Raw genomic sequence first — 24,684 nt, 5'->3', positions numbered from 1 at the left:
TGCTAGCAATAAGAAAAAACTGTTATTGCTGTTCTCAGTGAGTTTTCCTTCCATTTATCTGATATTTGGCACAAAAATCAAGCTGTATTGTGTTAGAATGATGAAGTTTCTATAGATTTTATATAATATTTTGTAAAAAAGATAGAAAATATAAAATTATCTCTGAAACCACTGAAATATTTTTTTCTATTAAATAAAGTACACATTAGATATGGACATGTTCTCTAATATCAGCTTTGAACTGCCTAATGGCCAATGTAACAGCAATTTTTTTCTGTTAAGATACAGTTTATACATTGACTCTTATACGTTATTTCAGATTTATTATATTTAATACTATGTTTTATCATCCCACTTTTGCAATTGATGTTAATGAATTTCTGTGGTAACACTGCTGAAATACTTAAATTTATGAAGAATAAACTAACATTAAAAGGTTTAAAATGTTTTTAAATGTAGATTTTTAATCTCTGAAGTATATCTTTAAAGCTAAAAACATTAAAACTGCAATTTTTTCCCTACAAATTTTATTCAACTCCTAAAAGTTATTAACATTAATTTCTTAATTTTCATCTTGGAGTTCATTTTAATGAAATCTATATATACATTTACATTTCAGTACATTTTATTTAAAACGTACAATAAAATTACAAAAAATGTAAAATTACAAAAAATGTAAAGTTTATACAATAATAAACTATTACTTCTATGGTAAAGAAAATATCAGAAATGAATAAAAAACAAAACTAGAAAACTGAAAATGAAAACAATCCAATTTATAAAATCATACAGGAAATGAAAATAGAATAAATGACTATAAGCAGATCTTTTTAATATGATAGCTAAAGATTTATGTTTTATGATATTTTTTTTTCCTTGTAAAGAGTTTATTAAATAATAAGATAGCTATGCAAAAACAAAAACAATACAACTTTCAACTACAAAATATGTAGCTATAAACAATATCATAACATATATAAATTAAGATTCTACTTATTTATATCTTAACAAAAGTTATTTAAAAAATTATTTTCAACAATAAATAATCATTTATTTTTTTTAAAATGTCAAATAATAAACACAAAATTAATTATTCTTTCTTCATTACAATTTATATGCAATTTATAAAATAATTATTAAAAAAAAAAACAAAAAACATTAAAAATTTAAGAAATCTCACCTCATATCATCAATAACAATTACAAGATTACAGAGTAGAAATGTAATTTTGTTCTCTACAAACTAAAATATAAAAAATTATATATATAAAATATTCAATAATTAAAACCAAATGTAAGAATAGTAAAATATAGTAAATTTATTATAAAAAAACAGCATTATTTCAAGATTTTAGAAAAACATTCATATATACAGGTTATAAAAGCTTTTTCTAGCTTGGTTTTCAGAAACTAAATTAGAAAGATAAAATTAAAATATCTATTAACTTACTCTGACAATTTTTTTTTTTTAAATAAAAGAGATAAGAATCATTTCTGAACCCATGGTTGAAATTTTTTACAAATGTTTATCCTTTAATAATTATTTTAAATTACTAAAATATACTTATAATACAAAAAAATATATCTTTTACTTGTAAAAGATATTTGTAAAATCTATTCCCATTTATGTATGACTTTAATGTTGTTCATATTGTCCAGAATAACAATCTTTGAGAAGATTTATATTACCTGTAATCAGCAAATTTTGTTTAAAATAAAGTAAATTTATTAATACAGACAATATCTGGAAAAATCCAAGAAAAAATAAATAAATAAAGGTTTTACTGCTGTATGCATACTTAATGATCATTTTATTCAACACAATTAGTCATTCTAAATTAGCATCTAAATTTATAATTAAATGTATCTATTAGTTTATGGGAGTTTATCATTACAATCAGATGAGAACTTATATTGAACAATAAAGAAGTTTAATAAGATAATTATTTTGAAAAATGTGTTACTCTTATTACATTTTTAGTATTTAAGAATATGCTTAAATATTTGATTGTGCTTATTTTTAGTTAACTATTTTTTTTACATTTTTCCTAGATTGATCATCATCATCAAATAATTCTTTTCAAATAGAGCTAGTATAGTAATGCTTTTCATTTATGTTATTCCTGTTAAGACTTTTGCTTTCCTCTGCTATATAGTATAATGAAATTGATTACTTTTGTAATATCTCATCATTATCTATCATCATTTACTATCTATAACACAAATAATAGGACTAACACAAACTTAGACTAATACTTATCTCTTATATAACCAGCAAAATTTTCTGTAAAGTCAAAACTTATACAAGCAGTAGTAATAAAATTTTTATCAAGACTTGACATAAATATATAATGGGATCAAATTGTATCTCACAAAAAGTTTCTTTTTTACTACTATTTTCTATCTGATAATCAATAAATTATTTTATACATAAAATTTTATTAGGAAAATTACACAACTAGATGGTGTAAAAATGTATTGTAATATTCTCTCTTCTAAACATTTTCAAATAATGCATCATCATCAAACTTAAATCTATATCAAAATATACAAAAATAATACTAGAAAGATCCAATGCATTGTATTTTATAACAGTAATAATATAGGTTAAAGAAATTTCAATATATATAAAAAGTTTTAAAACATTTATAAACATTCGAATTGTGAGATAATTCAAATCTAATGATCAACATTTTTAGTACAGAGCACAAAAAGTGAAACAATCTTATGTTAAAAATAATTTAACACATAAGACTTAATATTTATAATAAATGATGTTAATTAACACATCAAAAAAACACAAAAATCTAGTTATTACACAAGATGTACAAATTAGATTATGTTAATTAGTAGTTTAGCTATTAAAAATGTAAATACCAACATGCATTTGTTTAACCTGTGTGAAATTAATAAATTGTTAACACTGCACTTTCAAATGAGACTAAAAATAAGATTGCTACAGAAAAATCCTCACATTTGATTTTATATGCAATTTTAAAGAAAGGCCTAAAAAAATAGGATCTACAAAATGCCAGTAGATGTGGAAAAGACAATCATCATTACATTACAAATTGGATGTACTTACAGGTTGTTTCATACAAATTCAAAAATAAGGAAGAATTTAAAAAAGGAAAGACAAACACAGTACTGGAGAAGAGCTGAACTAAAAATTCAGTGGCTAAGTAAAATGATACAATGATTGCAGTATAAAGTTTGATTTGATGTGGAAATCAGATTCTCTGAACCAAACTTTATTTCATTGTCTGCCTGACAATGCACCATAAAGCTCCTGCCCCCTTTTTTTACTCAAGTGTTTATTTATATATATAAATAAACACTTGAGGAAAAACATATGTTGTGAACTCATTCTACATATTGTCATGTATTTTTCTTATTTTTACTTACTTTATAACCTCATATGCATGTATTTTTCTATCCATAATAAGATATTCAATTACTGTTTTTTCCATACATTTTAGACGTTAAAAATAAAAACAAACATATTGTGTTTATCTATCTATGTTTTAAAATTCATAATATATTGCATTCCATGAAGCATTCCAAAATGAAACACTGAATTTAACCTGATACAGATCTCTAGTAAAATTGAAAATGTTAAATTTAACATTTTGATTAAGATATTTACTGGAATTTCAAGGGTTTGTTTGTTAAGTGGTGTTTTATGTTTTTCATTTTTTACTTCATTTGAAATATTAAAAGTCTTATGTTCAAATTATTCTCAACAGACAGTTATGATCTACTTGTTTTTTGTTCTCTATACAAAAAATGCTGATCATTGAGTTTGAATCATCTCAAAATGTTTATAAATTATTTTAAATTTTTTTATTATTTGACTGGTTATTCTATATTTTTTACACTTAATTTTCAATGTCATTGTTAAGTTTGGAACTGATAATGATATATAATAAAGCTCAAAAAACAATTTATCAAATAAAAGATTTATTCCCTGAAAAATAATTAGCACTGTGTCTTATTGATAATAATAGTCATATGAAAAATTAACTTATAAATTTGAAAAACATTTTTTAAAATTAAATAATCTAAATCTAATTCTCTTTAAACTTCTGAATATTAAAGCTATATTTCAAAACAAAATTTTGAAAAAAATACTTTTTTTTCATTATTTTTTTCATCCATCCAGCTATAAGTTTTATTTCTTAAAGTTTTGAGCTTTTGATAGCTGATATTCATTATAATTCTTATCCAATATCTCATATCAAATTACCTTTATCCATCAATTAAATTTGAATCAGTAACTGATTAAATAATCAAGTATCTTTTGTTTTTTAAAAAGTTTTAAATCTAAACTTAATCTCTTTCTTTGCATCTCAAATTTTTTAAAATATTTCTTTGTTATTTACATGAATACTTTTTATAAAAAATAATTCGTATACAAATTTTAAACATTAAAAAAAATAATAATAATAATTAATATTAATACTTCTTTTGGATATTCTGCTGGAACAGCATTTTCTTGATAACCAATCGCTTCATAAAGTTTTGCTTTTTCTTCATTTGTCATTGCTTCTTCAAACTGTTGAGCTATAAAACAATAAATTTTATAATGTAATTTTAAAATAATTCATTAAAGTATATGCATTTATTATATACAGGCAGTTCTTAACTTTCAGACATTCATCTTTAAAAGAACTCTCTTTTATACAGTCTTCAACCAAGAAAGAAAAAATTCAAGCTATCATGCAGTGGCATTTTTGGCCAATTTTGGCTTTGGTAACATCAAAATCATTTGTGAAAAATAACTGTTATACTCTGCATTATGTTTAGTTTGTGATTTTAACATCTTAAATAATATTTTATGCTTTGTTACATATTCTATTTAGTGTGAAAATTTAAAACATTCCTACTTTATTAAAGTATTTTATAATTTTTCTTTTTAGCTCTCTCAGAACAGAACCTCCTATGTAACATGCAACTCTATTGCTTGACCATCAAACATTTAACTTTCAATACAAATTTTTAGAAATACATTGTATCAAAAAGTTAAGAATTAAGTGCTATAAATTATAATCTAATTATAAATCAAATACATTTATCATGAATAATTTACCATTTATGTTTTTTTTTTCTAGACAATATTGTTTAAAAAATAATAATAATGTTCTAACTGGAAAAAGACTCTTCATTTTTATCTTCATCTTTCATTGCCTTCTTATTCTTCTATGTTGGTTTGTCAGTTTCCTAGAAACTTTGTATGTTGTAAGTGTGTAGCAAAATATTTCTCTAAGTACGGTAGAGAGTCGAAAATCGGAATCAATTGGGGACTGGTGTTGTTCAGATTAGTGATTTGTTCGGATTACTGATTATGTACGAAAAAATATTTTAACCTATCTGATGTTGAAGTTTTTCTTCGTTGCGTGTCGCTTCGCGTTGAATTTTCGTCGATTTTAAACCTAACAAAAATTTTTATAATAATAATCGAAGCTATTGTATCGTTAAAAATTATTTCTTTATTTTGTACAAACAAAATAAATATATTGAAGAATATAAAAACATGAAAATTATACTTTAGAAGTAAATCTAGTATCAAAAACGTTCAATTCAGCACGACACAGTCCGACTGAAAATCGTTCCGATTACCAGGGTTCCGATTAACAACTCTCTACTGTAATTTCTTTATTAAGAAGATAGTTGAGCCACATCTAAATAATTTCTCTAGTATGAAAATAAAAAAGCCACTTTTGTCAAAAACCAATCATTACAAACAGGAAACCAAAAGCTTGGAATAAGTAGTCAAAAACTTAGTCACTATCCTTAGTGGATAATGACCTGATGACGACCATTTAAGATGACTGAGAACATTAGTATATTAAAGTTATGTTTTTCTGATGTTTTTTGGTGTTGGTGTGTTAATTTGAACTTCATCCAGTTTTACAAGATGTTTACTTAATGGATAAACAATATACCACCATTCTTGAAATTCCAAAATCTTGGAATTCTGTCACTCTCAGAGATTAATAATTCAATTAAGAATGCAATTGTATAGATAGAACATCAAAACACTTCTAATTAGGATAAAACAACATCAGTGAGATGTGAGAAGCTTTTCATCCACATTTTCAGCTATTGTATCGCAACAGGACAATGTGGCTTTATGGAATGAGGGCATCAATCATTAAAAAAAATGTCACCGACCCTCATTAAATACATGGAGATCATCAAAATTTACAAACACAAACTTAAGGGTACCTGCATAAACTATAAAAAATGTGGACACACTATCCAATATGTCAGAAATTTCATGCAGTAACAACATACATACATTTAATTATATATGCACAATATTTGTTATATTTATTATGTTATTGTTAATTTTTATATACATTAAAATTATTATATCTTGATATTTTTATTATTTTTATATTCATTAATTTTATCACATTTTAAATTTAATATACTGTATTATTTCTATTTTGAATTTATATTTCTACATAACTTGAGATGTTTTGTTCTCAAACATCTATATTCAAACATGATGGTGATGATGATGATGATGATGATGATGATAGCTAATAATGTAGCTGAAAACATTTATTCATCAACAAAATTAAAGCTAGATTTTAAAGGTTTTATTTATTTTTAGTATTTCATCCTAGATATGTATAATTTATGATGCATGAATTAAAAAGATTATATATATAATCATCTTTTTAATTCATGCATCATAAATTATATATATACTTATCTATGAAAAATATGTTTGATTTATAAAAAAAAACTAACTCAGAAACAAAAATTTTAAATTAGATGAACTTACTGATCTTGTTTCCTTTCTTCTCTTTTTCTTCTCCATAACCAAACCAAGAAAACCATCCACTCCAACATGAATTATAGCCTTTGTTTTTCATTTGTGCTACCTAAATTCAACATGATTATTATTATTATTATTATTTATTAACAATGTTAACTAATAAATTTATTGGTCTTAAAAAAATATATCTCTTGTACAATTTATATATGTTTTCAAATATATATATATATATAAATACGTAATTTTCTATGTATATATGTTATGTTATAAGCAGAGAATATTTTCAATTTTTTTTTTAATTTTAGCATGAATTTAAAATAAAGTTGCATCATTATTTTCTTTTTCAGAAACTGAATGGTTACAGAAGCATTTTATATGTTTCTGAATTTACAATAAGACTAATGTTACAAACACATACTATGAAAACCTGATTAATGTTAAGAAAAATGTGTTCTCAAAAAATTATTTTTGATAAATTAAAACAAAAATATCCTCGGCAGCTTTATTATAAAAAGCTGCAAAGCTTACGGAAAGTGGGAAGTACAATTATATACTGTATATATGAAGAAATATAAAATAATCAGTTTGAAAAATATGTTAATAAAAAATATCAAAATTATAAATTTCTACAAATTTTGTTTTATATCTTTTACAAATATTCAGTTAATAAATTTTTGAATATGTGTGTTAAAAAATTAATACTATATTTTGGTATTACATAAAATTCAATCTAAATACTATTCATATTACAAAAAATAATAAGGTACTATACTATTTTTTTATCAGCAAAACATAATTATTAACTGAAGAATTCAGTAGAGTTCAATTACTGGTCATAATAGCTTTAGTTATTACTGCATAAAAATTAAATATCCAATATCTATATGGTGCAATCAGAAATAAAATGGACTGTTTCCACTGTTTGGAAATAGCATAGAGTACAGCCTTTCTGACATCAAGAATCACTGCCTTAGACATTTGTGTGCCAGTCTGCTATTTTCAAACCAGAGTAGAATGCTTGCTATTAGCAATTTTTTAATTATTAAACTACTTCTTACCCAATTATAATTACAGTAGAACCTCTATTATCCGGACTAATTGGGGATGAAGGTAGTCCAGATAAGGAAAAATCCGGATAATCGAAAAAAATAATAATTGACAGTGCATATAGCAGACATGGGCAAATGCGGCTCTTTTTGAGTTACATGCGGCTCTTGCTGAGTGTTAATTTCTGTTTATTATTATTGTTTTTACAATTTTATTTTTATAATTTTATGAAAAGATGTTTGTTAAAAAAATTAAATATTTGTTTTATATTATATTTATATTATATAATAAAATCGCACGCTTTACCATAATATCCGCCACGACAGCACAGAACTGCGGCTCCCATGCATTTTGCAAAACTACATTTTGGCTCCCACTGAACTCTTGCTTGCCCACCTCTGGCATATAGTATGAATAATTTTTATTTGTCTAGATTTACATATAGCTTCAATATTAAATTATTTTTTATTAAGAAATTCAATTAACGATTTTTGTTTAAAGCTAGCTGTTCTTTTTGAAACTGCTAAATCGCGAATACTTTTAAGACATATAAGTTGTCCTGAGTTACACTCTTCTTAGCTCTCAAACCACTTCATGGCAACATCTAAGCACCGAAAAGCTTCAGAATGTGTAGGACCAATATCTCTTACTTCGCAAATCTCTTCGTCTTCTCGATCTTGTTTATCTGAGGCAGATATTTCTTTAATTATTTTCTCATCATTCAAAATTTGGAATCCAGGATCGTTCGCATCGCAATTTAACCACTCGGTTACATCTTCGTCACATTTGGCACATATTGAAATTTGTGCTATTGCTTCCGCAATGTCTCCTATACCACTTTCTACTGTTACTGGAATTTACTAATGGTCTATTCAAAATTTTGTACCATGCATTTCATCACGTACGTACATAAACAGTGTCGCAATTTGCCAAGTGCAAATCAGCAAATTCATACAATTTTTGTTTATGTTGAACAATCCAAATAATCGAAAATCCGGATAATGGAGGTCCGGATAATGGAGGTTCTACTGTATTATATATATATTATACTATTATATTGTATTTATCAATAAATTTACAGGCTTATCACACATATGAGACACTATTATACTAATTTACAATAGCACATACAATTTAGGCCATTTTTATTTAATAACATATCCCAAAATGCATTTCAGCTATCTTAGCCCTCTTCAGTTGGATATAGGTCTAAAATACAGGAAAATGTTTTGAGACAATACAGAACTGTAACATCAACTTGCATACAAATGCATTTAAAATTGACAAAACCAGTTAAAATATGGCCTTTACTACAATTAAAAGAACATTAGAATTATGTTGTACATAGATTACATTACTGTAAGAGTAAGGTGTTCAAATAATTAAGAGTATACAACAGTTTAATGAGGTAAAATATGGGCAAGAATTGTTATATGTGTATATTCAGTAAATTAAGTTGATTTATATTTGGTAAAGGTTTACACCACCCAAATGTCACCTTTGGAATACATTTATCACAATGTATAGGTGAACACCAGAATATCATCTATGAATATTCTACAACTTAAGATTATGAGATATTGTGAATTATAATATACATATAAGTGAAGATCATTTTAGATGGTGTGGCATTTATTTTATTATGTACTGTAGATCTAACACATGGAATGTTATCATAGTTTGTATATGTATTGATGGTTTAGTTTGGTTAAATGTGATCGGCACCAAATTCTAATGTTCTTTTAATTGTAGTAAAGGCCATATTTTAACTGGTTTTGTCAATTTTAAATGCATTTATATGCAAGTTGATGTTACAGTTCTGTATTGTCTCAAAACATTTTCCTGTATTTTAGACCTATATTCAACTGAAGAGGGCTAAGATAGCTGAAATGCATTTTGGGATATGTTATTAAATAAAAATGGACTAAATTGTATGTATTATTGTAAATTAGTATAATAGTGTCTCATATGTGTGATAAGCCTGCAAATTTAAATACAATATAATATATACAAAGTGTCCCAAAAAGATGTACTCACTCTTTGATAGACGATTAATATGTTTTTTAATTTAGTAATAGGTTTTAAATTAATGTATTTATTTATTTGTTTATTGATTTAACTCCTTAGGACTGTGTTTTTGTCAAGACACATCTATTTACAAAAAAATATTTATATATTTGACAATCAAAGAGTGAGTACATCTTTTTGGGACACCTTGTATATATATATATAAAATTTTGTAATGTGTTAGTGTTCTGATATGATTAAAGAATAAAGCAAATGGTTTGTAAATTGAACAAAGCACAAATGTTAAATTTTGCATTAAATTTGGAAAATGTGCCACAGAGATATTTAAAATGCTTCAGGAGGTCCATGGCAACTGAGTCTCAAGTAAAACCACAATCTCTGAGACCCAAGAGGGCAAAGGCAAGTCAGAAGTGCAACAAAGAGCATGTTGATTATTATTCTCAATCATAAGGAGAATGTGGGCTGGGAATTTGTTCCCCAGTCAGACAGTGAATTCAGACTTTTACTGAGACACTTCGAGGCTATTTCATAAAAACAATCACTACAAAAAACCAGAACTGTGGTGCAACAAAATCTGGCTCCTCTATAATGACAACACCTCCCATGTACAGCTTTCAAAATGTGTTTTTGCAAAAAACATGTACAGTGCAAGATAGCCTTTCCCACCCTTCTTATTCACCAGATTTAGCCCTTTGTCATGAACATCCACTGCAACTTTTTCAAGGGGGGAAAGAATATACTCCCACCATCATAATTTTTGTTTAAGCTTGTATCAGGTAATTTACTGTACTACTGAGTGAGGCAAAAAATAAAATTTTCCAACACTCCTTACAGAATTAATTATATGATAGCCTTTCAAACCCTCCCTTTCCATCAATTAGAAGGCCTGATACAATGGGGAAAAATTACCTATTTCTCCCCCCAACAGATGCCTGTATTCCTTGTAATTTGTTTTTATTCTCTACAATAGAACTGAAGCTCAAGGGAGAGCATTTTGAGTGTGTCAAGGAGATCTAGTCCAAATTATAACATGCACTTCAAAATTTTTGAAAAAGTCTTCCAAGAGGCATTTGAAACTTGGCAGGAATGCTGGGATTGATATATAAATGCAGTAGGCTACTTTGACAGGAATGACAGCCACATTAAAAATTTTAATATTTGACTAATTTAATAAACCAAATCTGGTTTCGTTTTTATTGCACCTTGTAATTGTTCAGAATATATTTAATATTCATTTAAGAAAATTTCCTAGAAGTAGATAGCACAAAATATTTACAAAATTTGTACAGAAATTGCTGAATACTATAAGCAAAATTATCATCATTAATAGTGACTCAATATTTTAATTGAAAATGTTTTTGGCCCATAATTTATATATAAATATAATTACATATCTATACCTAAAATTTATTATATAGGTATAGATTTAGGTATAGATTATTAGGTATAGATATGTAGTTATATTTATAAATTATATATCCACACACTTTTTCCCAAAAAAATTTGATAATGCAATCCAAGAAAGATACTTCCAGTTACTAAACATTTTGCTTATTTTGCTAATGATAAATTTCACTTATCAACTGGATGACTTTGCTTAATAATAATAATAACTGTCTAATAATAATAATGCTCATAACTATTTACTATAAGCATTTTTATGCAACTAATTTCATGAAAATGAGGAAAAATGAAATAAATTAAATATACAAGTAAGACTGAGAAAAAAATAACCTTTATATCTGTATTATCTCTAGTTTAAGCTATTGGTCACCTTTGATTCAAATTTAAACAATGTAAAGTTGTCTATCATTTAATTAGTAACTTAATTCTTTATAAAATACATTGCTACTAGGGATTGCAATTGCTGGATGAGGGATCCAGCAATCCAGCTGGATCCAGCGCATTCTTCGGCCTGCTGGATCCAGCATCAGGTGTTGGATCCAGCGCTGCGGATCCGCAAATACTTAACTTTCTAAATAATGCCGCAAAAGTCTGCGTTGCCGCTTTGCTACGTGCACTATCGCTCAGCAGCAAAAGTGACGTTGCCGTTCAGTGCGACACGTGCTACACCCCTCTCTACACCGCACCTCCCGCCCTTTTGCCTCTGCTGATCTAATTACCAGTTGACTTTGCACTCTCGCTAAATAAAGTGTCTTCGCGCTAAATAAAATAAGTAACTCCTCTACTATTCCTGGTGCATAATTCTAATTTACGGTCGGTTGTGACGTCAATGAATCATGTGATGGAATGATTTATGATTATTTGATGACCCTGAAACCAACTAGCGTAGAGGCAGAAAGGGCCTTTCCCGTAGCGGGATATATATGCAATTCATTAAGAAGTAGGTTGGGAGACAACACCATCAATACCATTTGTTTCTTGAGATCCTACTTCCAGAAAAGTCAAAAAAAATAACAGAAGTGACTGATTTAATTTTATTTAATCTTTTAAAATACTTTATTCAAGACAAGACTAATATTTTAAAACTTCTACTCAAATTCTGTTAAGTAAGAGTTATTAACTTTTATTCTGTAAGTGGTTAGTGCACTAGGCTAGGCAATTTTATTGTGAAAATTAGTGAGAAACTGAGACTACCTAGTTAGTTAAAGAGTTAATTAAATTAATGAGTATCAGTATTTTAGATATATGATGATATGAATGTATGTGATTCATGATTGTGATAATAATAAGTAACTACTAGACTACTACTAATTACTAACACTAATAATTAAATTACTTATAAATAACTACAGACTTACATGTAGAACCTATATAAGAAAACTTGTAAGACTGATAGGACTTAGCCACTGATTATCTGTCCTTACATTATTATAATATATTAATATAAATTAATTAGTAGAATTACCTTTGCTATTATTTAACTTAAAGATTACTTTATAATTATAATCTAACTAAACATTTAATTATCTCTATCTCAAGTGTTAAACTGAACCAAAGTTAAGTTTACTACCTAAATGTGTAAGAAGTTTTACTGATTTATAGTGACCAATCTAAATAATAATAGTTTCTTAAGTATTTAAAAAAAAAATGTTTTAATTCTTTAAAAAATACCCATAGATTGCTGGATGAATAGATAGATAACATTTTATTGCACCAAAAATACATCTGCGCTGGATCCGTGCTGGATCCAGCTGGAATGATGTTGGTCCAGCAAAAATCCAGCTGTATTGAAAACACTGCTGGATTGCAATCCCTAATTGCTACAAACTGTAAGTGATTTTATCAGATATGCAAATAATTTTTTTCTTCTCAGTATTTTTGTCTTTTAATGTGATTTGAATAATTTGATATACAACATTTCTCTTAAATAGTGCAATACTTATTTTATTAATTTTTATTAAATGTAATATAATTATTTTCTATTAATTGGGACCTTTAAAAAACAAGTGATTCTTATTTGTCTCAAAATTCTTTTAAATAAAATTATTCAGTAATCTTTTTCAATAACCTAATGTAATAATTTTCTAATTTTGTTAGTAGAATTATAGAAATTATTCATTAAAGATATATGAAAAACAGCTTTATCATTTCAAATCTCAAATGTTATTTTAAATTTTAAAAATTAAACAACTTTTTTCTTAGAAATAATAATGACAAGAAATGACAAAATAAAATTTGATTTAGTAGGAAAAACAGAAGTTAAATAACAAAATTCAAACATTTTCAGGCTACTATTCAAAACCAAAAAGTTACTTTGTAACAACTTTTTTCTTTTAATGTCTGTTCAGTTGCTGAAAATGCTTCAAATCAATCTGTTTTTAAACTTCTCCAAATACACCAATTTCATTTTATTATTTTTTTAAATTGACATCAAGTACAATTTAAGTGAAAAGATGTTTTAAAAATATTTCATCTCTCCAGCACTGATTGTAATAAAAAGTTGTGCTGAGTCTAACTAAAATTAAGATATATATTACAGAAATAGAAATAGATTATTAGAATAAAAGTATTTATATAATCACTTTATTACTAAAATCTGTAAATAATAAATGCTTATAAAATTTAAAGTAAACAAAAAACTCACCAGTGCTTGTGTCTTAAGAAATGAATTGCACAAAAGAAAATATATATTATAAAAATTTTGAAATATCTGCTATTAATACAAGAGTGTATCAAAAAGCTAACTTTTATTTTTTTGACAACATCCAAAAGAAGTAATGCCAATGGAAATATAAATGAATGAAAAAGGACAACACATAATTCATTAACATTAATGCATTTGTCCCATCACTCTAAGAGTTTGAAAATGCAGTCATCAGAAAGTATTTCTTATGAGCAATGCAGCACCTCACTCTGAACTTTCTGATCATTGTGAAATCTTCCTGCAAGCACTCTTTATCAGCTCAAAAAGACAGTATTAGAAGGGTGCAGGATTAGGGTTGTAAAGATAGGTAATCAAGAACCTTCCATCCAAAAAGTGTTTTTTTCAGACACAATGCAAACCACATGTAAGTGGGCATTGTGTCTGAAAAACTGGCACTTTTTGGATGGGAGGTCCTTGATTACCTATCTTTACAACCCTAATCCTGCACCCTTCTAATACTGTCTTTTTGGCTAATGAAGTGAGTGCTTGCAGGAAAAGATTTCACAATGATCAGAAAGTTCAGACTGAAGTGCTGTGTTGGCTTTGCTCACAACCAACCACATTTTTTGAAGATGACATTTGCAAACTCTTGAAATAATGGAACAAATGCATTAATGTTAATAGATTGTATATTAAAAAATAGCCTATTATATCTTCTTTTGTTTGTATGTGTTTCCTTTGGTGTTACTTCTTTTGTGAATAGTCAAAAAACTAAAGGTTGAAACTTTGATAAACCTTCATAGTTTACAAGTTTATGCATACATATATATTATATAAATTTATATATTTTACATGTATGTATGTATATGTACACACACACACACGCATAAAATATTCATACACACTTAATACACACATTATAATATTGTTGTATTTATATTATGTAATATTAGATTGAGCAGGTTACTAGTGATATTTATTAATCAAAAGATAACACTACATAAAATATTACATTGTTTGTGTATAGATAAATAGATCAATGTTAAAAAATACACAAGGGAAGTTCAATATTAAAGGTACAGTACAGGCCAAAATTACACTAACATTTATATTTTGACTTCCATAATTAAGCTGTTTGTTATTATGTCTGTTAAATATTTTACTGGTACATTCCACAAAAACCACATACTTTTGTTTATTTCTTGACATAATCGCCATAAACGTTGAGCCATTTATCCAGCATGACACTAGTTTGAACATCCCTTTATGGTACTATTGCTTGTCAAGTTGCTTGAAGTAGTCCAGAATGGTATCTTCCAATTCCTCCTGATCTGCAAAGAGTTTTCCTGCCAAAAATTTCTTTAAAGGCCCAAATAAATTAAAATCTGAGGGGGCTAAATCTGGACTATACTCCACATGTCAAATCAAACCAATCTGTGGTTGGCACAGCAGAATTGGGAGGTCCTGCAACACCAAATTTAGCCCCCCATCGGATTTTCGTTTATTCGAGCCTTTAAAAAAATTTTTGACAAGGAATCTCTTTGCAGATCAGGAGGAATTGGAAGATATCATTCTGGACTACTTCAAGCAACTTGACAAGCAATAGTACCATAAAGGGATGTTCACACTAGTGTCACGCTGGATAAATGTCTCAATGTTTATGGCAATTATGTTGAGAAATAAACAAAAGTATGTATTAGTTTTTGTGGAATGTATTAAATATTTTCTTTATTTATAAATGTTAGTGTAATTTTGGCCTTTACCTTTATATCACTCTCCCCACATATAATATGAAAAACACAATCAAATAATGTGATTTTACATTGACAATTTTACTTTAAAAAAAAGAATAAAAAATTCTAAATAAATACTTTGTAAAATTCAAAAACAAAATTTATATTTACTAGAATTATTGAATTCTGGCCAGTGAATAGTTAATTTTTGAATTTAATACTAAATATCAAATGTTTAATCTTTTATTTAATGCTTACTTATGGAAAGGTTTTGATATTACAGCTTAAACTAACAATGCATAATAGTAATTTCTAAATGACAAATGAATCAACATTTCAAGCCTGCAATAAAGCATTTCACTTTATATGATTACATGTAGCAAGATTTAAGATAAATTACTCTACTGTATTTTCTTAAATAAAAATAAAATTTTAATAGTTATTTGATAATAAAATATTATATTTTAGATTTAATCTACAATTTATTTAAACAGATGTGTAACATTTTAAAATTAGTATCAAAAACTTTAAGTCTTTTCCAAGGAGTCAAACTACTTTTAATATTAACAATTTTAGAGGCCAATTTTCCTCATCTTCAAACAGCTACAAAATAGGACATTTTAAATATTAAAAAAAAATTTGTTTAAACTAAAAAGACAATTTACACAAATTTTCCCAGCTGGGATTCTACTTGATTCTTCAAACTGAGGCAACCATATTATAAATTGGTACTCACGCCAAATATTGTATAGTAGGACAGAGTTCACTGAGTTCAACGTTATAAGTGCTTTTTATTGCAAGTACTTTCGACGAATTTATAATCATCGTCGTCAAGCAAATAAATATTTTAGAGAACAAACAGAAATATTAAATAATAATAAATGAACATGTTCGAAAATCAGTCGCTTGTTCTTTACGGCTTTACTAAATATTTTAATTTGAAAATGTGTGTTCTGTTCTTCTTAGAATATTTCTGTTCATTCTTTAAAAATATTTATTCGCCTGATGACGACGATTATAAATTTGTCAAAAGTACTTGCAATAAAAAGCACTTATAATGCCAAACTCAGTGAACTCTCTGTCCTACTATGAGGAAACCATACTTCCTATCAAGATCTGTCAATTCAGTTTTGATGTTGAAGATTTGTAATCTATATTTGAAGATGAAAGCAGCCAAAAAGTTTGCTTACGGTATACTTTTAATATTTGAGTTAACATATTTGTGCAATAAGACCCTTTTCAAAGATTAAATGTATTTCATGTCAAATAACTATTCAGATTAATCTTAATAATGTATATATACATATACTCTTCTCTACCTGCACTTAAAAAGCAACAAACCACAAAAACCTTTTAATATGCAACTGTTTTATTAAATCTTCTAACACTTGCAGTCAGTTGATTGACCTTCAGGAAAAATCAAAAAATTCCATTTTATAAAGAATGAAACCTATTTCGAAACGTTTCTAAAATTACTTTTATATCTAATGTGCATGTCCAGTATTAATATGTGAAGAGATAATTACAATACATGGAACAACATAACATACAAAAATACAAAATAAAAACTCAAATAATAACATACAAGGCAAAAATATGCCTATTACTTTTACCGTCAGTGAATTTTTTCTTACTAATGTATTAATATTAAGCACACCCTCCATGCCACCAAAACTTTATTTGATTCTGTAAAGTTTATCACTTGTCCTGTTTAGTTTGTCTTGTATATTTGCCTTGCTTCTGCATACTTAATGTGTCACCTGTCATGAATATTTTGGATTATTTCTGTCCATTTCCATTTCACTATAACTTCTGTTGGGTCTGATATATTATAAGTTGCTAGTGCAGTAACCAGCTGTTCATTCCATATGTTACTTTTATGCTCTTTTATCTTTTCTTTTAATGACTTCCCTGTGGCTCCAATGCAGTATAGTTCTTTTTGAAGCTTTTCATCTTGTACGAGTATTCCATAAATTCCAGGAATAAGGCTCTGGTCTATAGCTTTCTTGTCCAGATGATATATATGTAACATCCCAAATGCTAACATTTGGTTTAGTCTTAATAATGTAAATAACTAAACTATATGAGATTTTGTCTGCCAAATAATTCTAAAAATCAAACTTATAGCTAATTCTTGAATAAAGCTTTTTTGTTGTGCGTAAATTTTCATGAAAAAGCTTGTTTTGCAAGATTAAAAACTTAACAATAAATCCTCACTTCTAATTGAAAATGTTAAAATAAAAAATATATATATATTTCTGATCTAACAAAGAAGCAATACTTTCACCAATTGTGCAGACATTCACATTTTTGAATTTTTACAAGAAGAATGATAGAATAATATACTTTTAATAATCTACTCGTTTTTTACTGTATAACTTGTTAAATAATAAACTAAATCGTTTTTAAATAAAAGTTGTAAAGCATATATTATTAATAAACTATAAAACTGTTTTATATCATAAAAAGTATAATATTGAAGTAAATTATATACAGTAATACCTCAGTTTTCGTTGACTTCAGTTATCGTTCGTTTTGGTTTTTGTCAATTTTTTTCGCGAAAAATTTCTCTCTGTTTTCATCAATTGCCTCGAATTTCGTTGGTGTGCTCAAGAGACCTCGCTGCTGATTTTGTGAAAACAAGGGTGACCCACACGCTTTCTGGCTCAGTGTGGCATTATTTCTCATTGTGTGAGCATTATCCCGCAATTGCCCACCATTGGCAAACAGTTCTGTTCCCTGAACACTAGGAGTTTGGTTGCGGGTTTGCACTTCGCCAAGACGGGCTGGCCACATGAAGTTTTCTGGGTTTTCTCCACATCTGTAACACCTGAATAGGGACCAGTTACCCTTAAATGGACCTCCCGAAAGGCATTATTCCCCTCAATATGACCATCATAAATGCATACAACTACTATTACACGACAATTGCATCACACTTTACCATGGAGCGATATAGGCTAGAACCTCATGTCCAACTAGCTTCTACAAGACAAGACATTACCCTCCACATCTAGCCAAACAATTCCATTGCTTTCCTTTAGATTAGTTTTTTTTTGTTAATGTTACCTTAAGATCCAAAATGGCGGCCGGGGAAATTTTTCCCTACTTCGGAGACTGCGACGGGGAAAAAATTTTTCCCTAGAGTCAAGACGTCGACAACGTGGGGATTTTTTCCCCGTTCGGTTTCTACCCTGCGTTCGACGTTGCCGAGTATTCTGTAACCTCGAAACGGAGACGGTATTTTGTAAATTTGCGACGGTAGAGGGAGCCTTTTCGTAACGTCGCGCGAGAGTAAAATCGGCGGGAAATTCGTAGGGGTGTTGCGAACGAATATGCAAATGCATGATCTGCGACGTGATTTCTGTTCATTTCTGGGCATTTTTATGCAAATCGACTAGTTTCCTGTTGGAATCGTTTACTGCTGTGTTGCGACAAATTGCGTATTGGATTAATTGCTGTTTTTTTTTTTCGTAACGATATTTCATTTGCACACAAATTGCTATCAGTGAATATTTATTATTATTATTAATTCCTCCAGTATTAGTAAGTATTGTTATTTCTTTTATTACAATTTAATCCTAAAAGTTAGAGAACCAAGTAATCAGAAATTAAGGAAAGACCGTGCTTTTTTCCTCTCCTTACCTCCCCGTGTTTAGTTTATTGCCAATTGTTCGATAATGACTAGTTTTGCCGGTTTGAGTTGCAACGACAAATTTTGGTCGAGATGCACTTCCCGTGATTTCTACAAGTTAATGGAAGACGACTTTTCGGAGCTAGGTTTGCCTCCCCGTATCGATAACGCATCGAATTTTGCTGTAAAATTAAGCATACCGCCGACCGAGTCCGTTTGCATTCATTGCGATGAAGATAAGAAATGCTTCATATGTCAGGTGAACGACAGATCAGAAAACACTGTGAATTGAATCGTTTGTAAATACGTGAATTCCGGCAGTACGATAAGAACGGACGAATGGAAAGGATATATGCACATTGACGACATAGGAGGAGTAGCGGTCGAACATAGAACAGTCAACCATTCGAAAAATTTCGTCGACCCCCAAACAGGAGATCATACTCAGAATATCGAACAATCGAAAAGTGAGTAAAAACCTCCTCTTTTTGTTGTTTTTTATTGTTTATTTCAGTTAAAAAATCCGCGGAGTCTGCAGAAAAATTCAAGATGGCAGCCAGAACCGCGGCCATCTTGAATGCAGGGAAAAAATTTTTCCCCGTCGCAGTCTCTGAAGTAGGGGAAAATTTCCCCGTCGGTCATTTTGGATCCTAGGGTAACATTAACCGTTTTGTAATATTAATTTCTTATTGCTTTTAGTATTTAACACTACATTAATTCTCTATAAAATGTGTTTTTGGTATGTATTTTGGACTGTCTAGAATGAATTAATTGGATTTACACTGATTCATATGGAAATAATTGCCCTGGTTTTTGTCGGTTTCGGATTTTGCTGATTGTTTTTGAATGGATTATCAATGAAAACCAAGGTATCACTGTAATCATAATTATGATTATCTATAATCTTAAAATTTGATTTTAAGACCAAATGATCTGCTAGATTATATTGGGTCATAATACAGGTTAATGGATGTTTATACAAGATTCTTTTTTTTTTTAATTAAAAAGTACACATTACATTTTATGAATTTTAATTCAAAAATAGTTCTCTTAAGTGCAGCTTTTAAAATTCTATTTTTTATATAAATAAAATTGTTTATAACTCCGAACACCCCATTTGTTAATCTTGTTATGTCATATAATAAAACAGCTGTAATTTGAAATCATTTAAAATATTAGAAATATTTTCTGATTTCATTTAAAACATAGCACCCTAGTACCTTGCATCAACAAATCAAACAATTTTAAAAAAGTTACAATAACAAAAAGGAACTAAACATGCCATATTATAATATTATAAAGATCTGAAAAACTGTAGCACTTTAAAAATTAAATAAATATTAAATAATGATTCAGAAATTAAACAGTATATATAACTATATTATTATTTAAAGAACAAGAATATCTATCATTTTTAGAAATCATTAAAATATTCTTCAGTTTTTACAAATAATTAAAATTTTAAGTTTTTGTATCTTACCTCTAGCTCTGCTTGTTTTCTAATTAGGGTTATATTAAAAAGATCCAATTGTTTCTCAGCATTCTACAATAAAAAATTTTTGCTTAATGAAATTTTATACACTTAAAATAGCTCATAATAGTCTTTGTGAACAAAATGAATTTACTATTTAATGTATATATTGAATACTAAACAAATATTAGAAAAAAAAATTATTCTATTACAAAGCAAAAACTTATGAAGTTCATTTTTAAAGTTTTTATTAAAATAGTTATGAATATAAAATTTAAAATCATCTAAAATCAACCAAGTAGACAAAATTAAGATTCTACCAAAATACTAAAATTCAAAAATATGTTTAATTATATTATTACAAATATTTAATTTGTTTTTTGTCATGGTACTCAGGTATATAATCAAAGAACTAAAATATACTGTATATATTTTAACTAGTTTTTAATTTTAATCTAAAAAAAAAGTCAAACATTGAAACTGTATGAATACATCCATCAAATATGTCACATTATCCAACAAGTCCAAATTAAAATTTACATAGATTAATTTAGATTGATAGATTTTACTTTATGAATGGACAATACAGTGTGCATAAAGTAAGAAAGAAAAAAAAAAGAAATAGAGAACAAAATACAGATAAAACTAAAATAAAAGGTAGATAAGGTAATATAACAACAAAAATGAAAAAAATAAAACAGTATATACAATTGTTTAAGCAGTATGCACAAATTTAGTTGTATATATTATGTATAGTTGTATATAGTTTTTATTTACTGTGTTATTTTTTCCATTTTTATTGTTATATTACCTTATCTACCTTTTATTTTAGTTTGATTTGTATTTTGTTTTTTTTTATTTCTTTTAATTTCTTAGTTTATACACAAATAATATTTTATTATTTTTATGTTTATAATTTAAAAATATATGTTAATATATTTTTAAAAAATGTTCAAATTTGTAATTTGTTTTGTATGAACAGTTGTCCTATTCAAATTGTCAATGTTGTTGATCTAAAAATGAGATTGAAAATCTCAAAAAGCAATTAATCAGATTAAATATCCTGACTCCTTTAACCACTTTTGAATTTCTTCTCATATGTTTACAGTGAATTTCCTCAAGGTAAGTTGATAATTATAAACAAATTCTCTGATTATAATATGCAAAGTTTTTATACTGTATTTTAGTTACGTTTTGTTTATGTTTTGTTATCATTCACAGCAATATGTTATCAGAATTAGTATATTCCAAAATTGGAATATACTACTTCTGATAACATTGCTGTGAATCATACAATTAATTATGCTTACTGTAGTCACCAATATTTATAAATATTTATTGTTAATTTAGAAAACAATTACTAATAAAAATGTAAAATCTCTTATTATATTTACTTGCATAGTTTCTTGGACATTTTTTGACATTTTCTGTCTTAAAATTTTTTGCTTATATATTTCTTTATAATCTCGACAAAGATGCCGGTGGTTTCTCATATGGTCCCAGGACCAATCACGTTTCCTACGACGAATATCTTCTTCCAGTATACACTGTAAAGCAAATTTCCACCTATTTAAAAAAAATGAAAACCCATAAAAATTTGGAACAGTTTTTTTAATTAAACAAAAAATCTATTAAAATTTTCATACCAAACTGAAGAATTTCCTTTTAATGGAACACTTGGGTGATATTTCCTATATAAAGAAGCACGTGCCATGCGATCTAATGATTGAAGTAATTTCATTATATCTTGATACTGGAAAAATATAGAACATAATAATTATAAATAAACAAATTCAGCTATTTGATAATTCAATATTCTTCATGCTTAAATTCACATCATAATTTAATTTAGTAAAAATTAAATAATACCAAATACATATTCTAATAAATTATGATTAATTCATACAACTCCTAAAATATCAATTTTCATTTGAAAAATATAATACACTTTATATCAAAAACTTTTTTGAGTTGGTAAAATATATATATTTTTTAAAATTTTTATCATCATCATGCACAATAGACATTTTAGATCAAGACTGACCAGGATATTATATTTAATAAATTAATCTTGCATTTATTCAAAAGCAGCAATAAAATGTAAAACATCTTACATCTCAAAACTTTTCTTATGCTTTCTACTGTATTTCTATAATTTTGTAAATTATATTTGAGTCCACAAAAAATAATTTTTTGTTTAATTTGATCATCATTGTGGCTAGAGAGAAATTTTATAATGTAATTTTTTCAAATTTAAATTCAGTCCAATAGTTTATTGTTGTAAACTAAATATTACACTGATTATTTTAATAATTAGAGTAATATTCCTATTTGTGGAATGAATTTGACGAATGCTGTAATGATCACACTTAAAGCACTCAAGAGGATCTTTACACACTCGTGTAATCCTATGGAGAGAGAAAGAGGACTTTAATACATCACCTGTAAACAAGGGTGTCACCGGAGGGGCAGGAGGGGCAGCTGCCCTCCTCTAGAAATTCGAAAAAATTATTTAAATGCTAAGTTTTAATTAAAATAATCTTCTTAGGCTTCTTGTAAGTTAAAAAAAATGTTATAATTAAGATATTTCTTTTCCAGTACATAGTAAATGATTAAAACTTTATGAATCGTTTTTATTTTACCTACATACAATTCATATCCTCTATCAATTTACATCATCTTGCCCCCACGGCCCATTGACTGGCGTCGTCCTTGCCTATAAAGCAAAAAAGCATGGATTCCTCGCCTTTTGGTGGGTCTCATCAATAGGTACCAAATGCATTTCACAAATAGGAAGGACAATGCTAAAACATACAAGGTGGTCTGGTACAACCATCAAATCTCCACTGTTTACAAACCAATTACCAAAGCCAACAATCTCAAACTTGCCTATAAAAGAAATCCTCCAATCTACACCATATTATAAACTCAAGGAATCATGTTGATACAAAATTCCATCCAGGGGTCTACCCTATTACCGTTACTGATAGATGATTCAATAAGTTGATTTACATAGAAGTCACTGCATGCTTACTGACACACATTAAGGAGCATATCTATTCCATCCAAAAAGGTCCTACACAACACTATTCTCAGTGCATTTGCTTCTGAAAATGACATGTTTGCTTTCAATGAAGCCCACATTCTACATCAAGGCATTAACTGGACAATATTAAAATATCTAGCAGCTAAGGTATTTTGGGGTGGGTGGTGGTCAAGGATTTCTTATGATTTCTTACTCAGGGGTAGGGGGTAATATATCTCATCTTACATAATATTCTTATTTTTTAATCTCGTTGAGTAATGGAGTTTTGAAATTGGCTTCAATTTCGCAGTTTCTATTAAGAATGCTCGCTATCATGTCACACGAGATACCAATGGCATCTCGTGTGACATGATAGAATAACAACGCTCACAGACTCACGCTCTACACATTTTATCATCATGGAAGAAAGGCCATGTGGTGGTTTCTCTCTCTTTTGTTTTGTATGATGTTTCTGTTTACAAGAGTCGATCTGTACAAGTTTTTTATATCCTTTTGTGAAAATAAAAATTAATATAAAAATGAATATTTTGTTGATTAATGATAATAATAATGAAAAGATTGTTAATAATTAAAAAATAAAGTTCTTAAAATAAATTGTTCATTCAAATTCATTAAATTTTTATATTTTTATATTTTTTAAAATTTGTTCACATAGTCTTTTATAAATAATAAACCATATTAATTAACTAATTAATAATTATATATTTTGGACCTAAGATTTTTAGGGTTTCATAAAAAAATTTTTTGTTAAAATCTTTTTTTAAAATCATGCCTAAATATTACATAAGATAGGGAAAGGGAGGGAGGATCAATGAAAATATTATGGTTTCTTACACAGGAGTGCGTGGAGGTCTAGAATGGCCGAAATCACCCTTACATAATTTATGG

At 27.5% G+C, this 24,684-nt stretch overlaps 1 protein-coding gene across 3 annotated transcripts in view; it reads right to left on the bottom strand.

Annotated features, from left to right (window-relative positions):
* Positions 1 to 24,684, bottom strand: part of Vps13 (vacuolar protein sorting 13C) — a 273,667-nt gene that overhangs the window by 209,959 nt on the left and 39,024 nt on the right. For all 3 annotated transcript variants that reach the window (XM_067287043.1, XM_067287044.1, XM_067287045.1), the window contains exons 9-14: positions 22,397 to 22,503; positions 22,145 to 22,316; positions 20,760 to 20,822; positions 6,796 to 6,895; positions 4,462 to 4,562; positions 1,181 to 1,242 (exon numbers count right to left, since the gene is read on the bottom strand). In XM_067287043.1, coding sequence (XP_067143144.1) covers positions 1,181 to 1,242; positions 4,462 to 4,562; positions 6,796 to 6,895; positions 20,760 to 20,822; positions 22,145 to 22,316; positions 22,397 to 22,503 — 605 coding nt within the window. The remainder of the gene's footprint in view (positions 1 to 1,180; positions 1,243 to 4,461; positions 4,563 to 6,795; positions 6,896 to 20,759; positions 20,823 to 22,144; positions 22,317 to 22,396; positions 22,504 to 24,684) is intronic.

This window comes from Centruroides vittatus, unplaced genomic scaffold (assembly GCF_030686945.1).
Source record: "Centruroides vittatus isolate TY-2023 unplaced genomic scaffold, ASM3068694v2 scaffold_435, whole genome shotgun sequence".
Lineage (NCBI taxonomy): Eukaryota > Metazoa > Arthropoda > Arachnida > Scorpiones > Buthidae > Centruroides > Centruroides vittatus.
The sequence above is the reverse complement of the archived record's forward strand: the minus strand, read 5'-3'. Positions and strand labels throughout refer to the sequence as shown.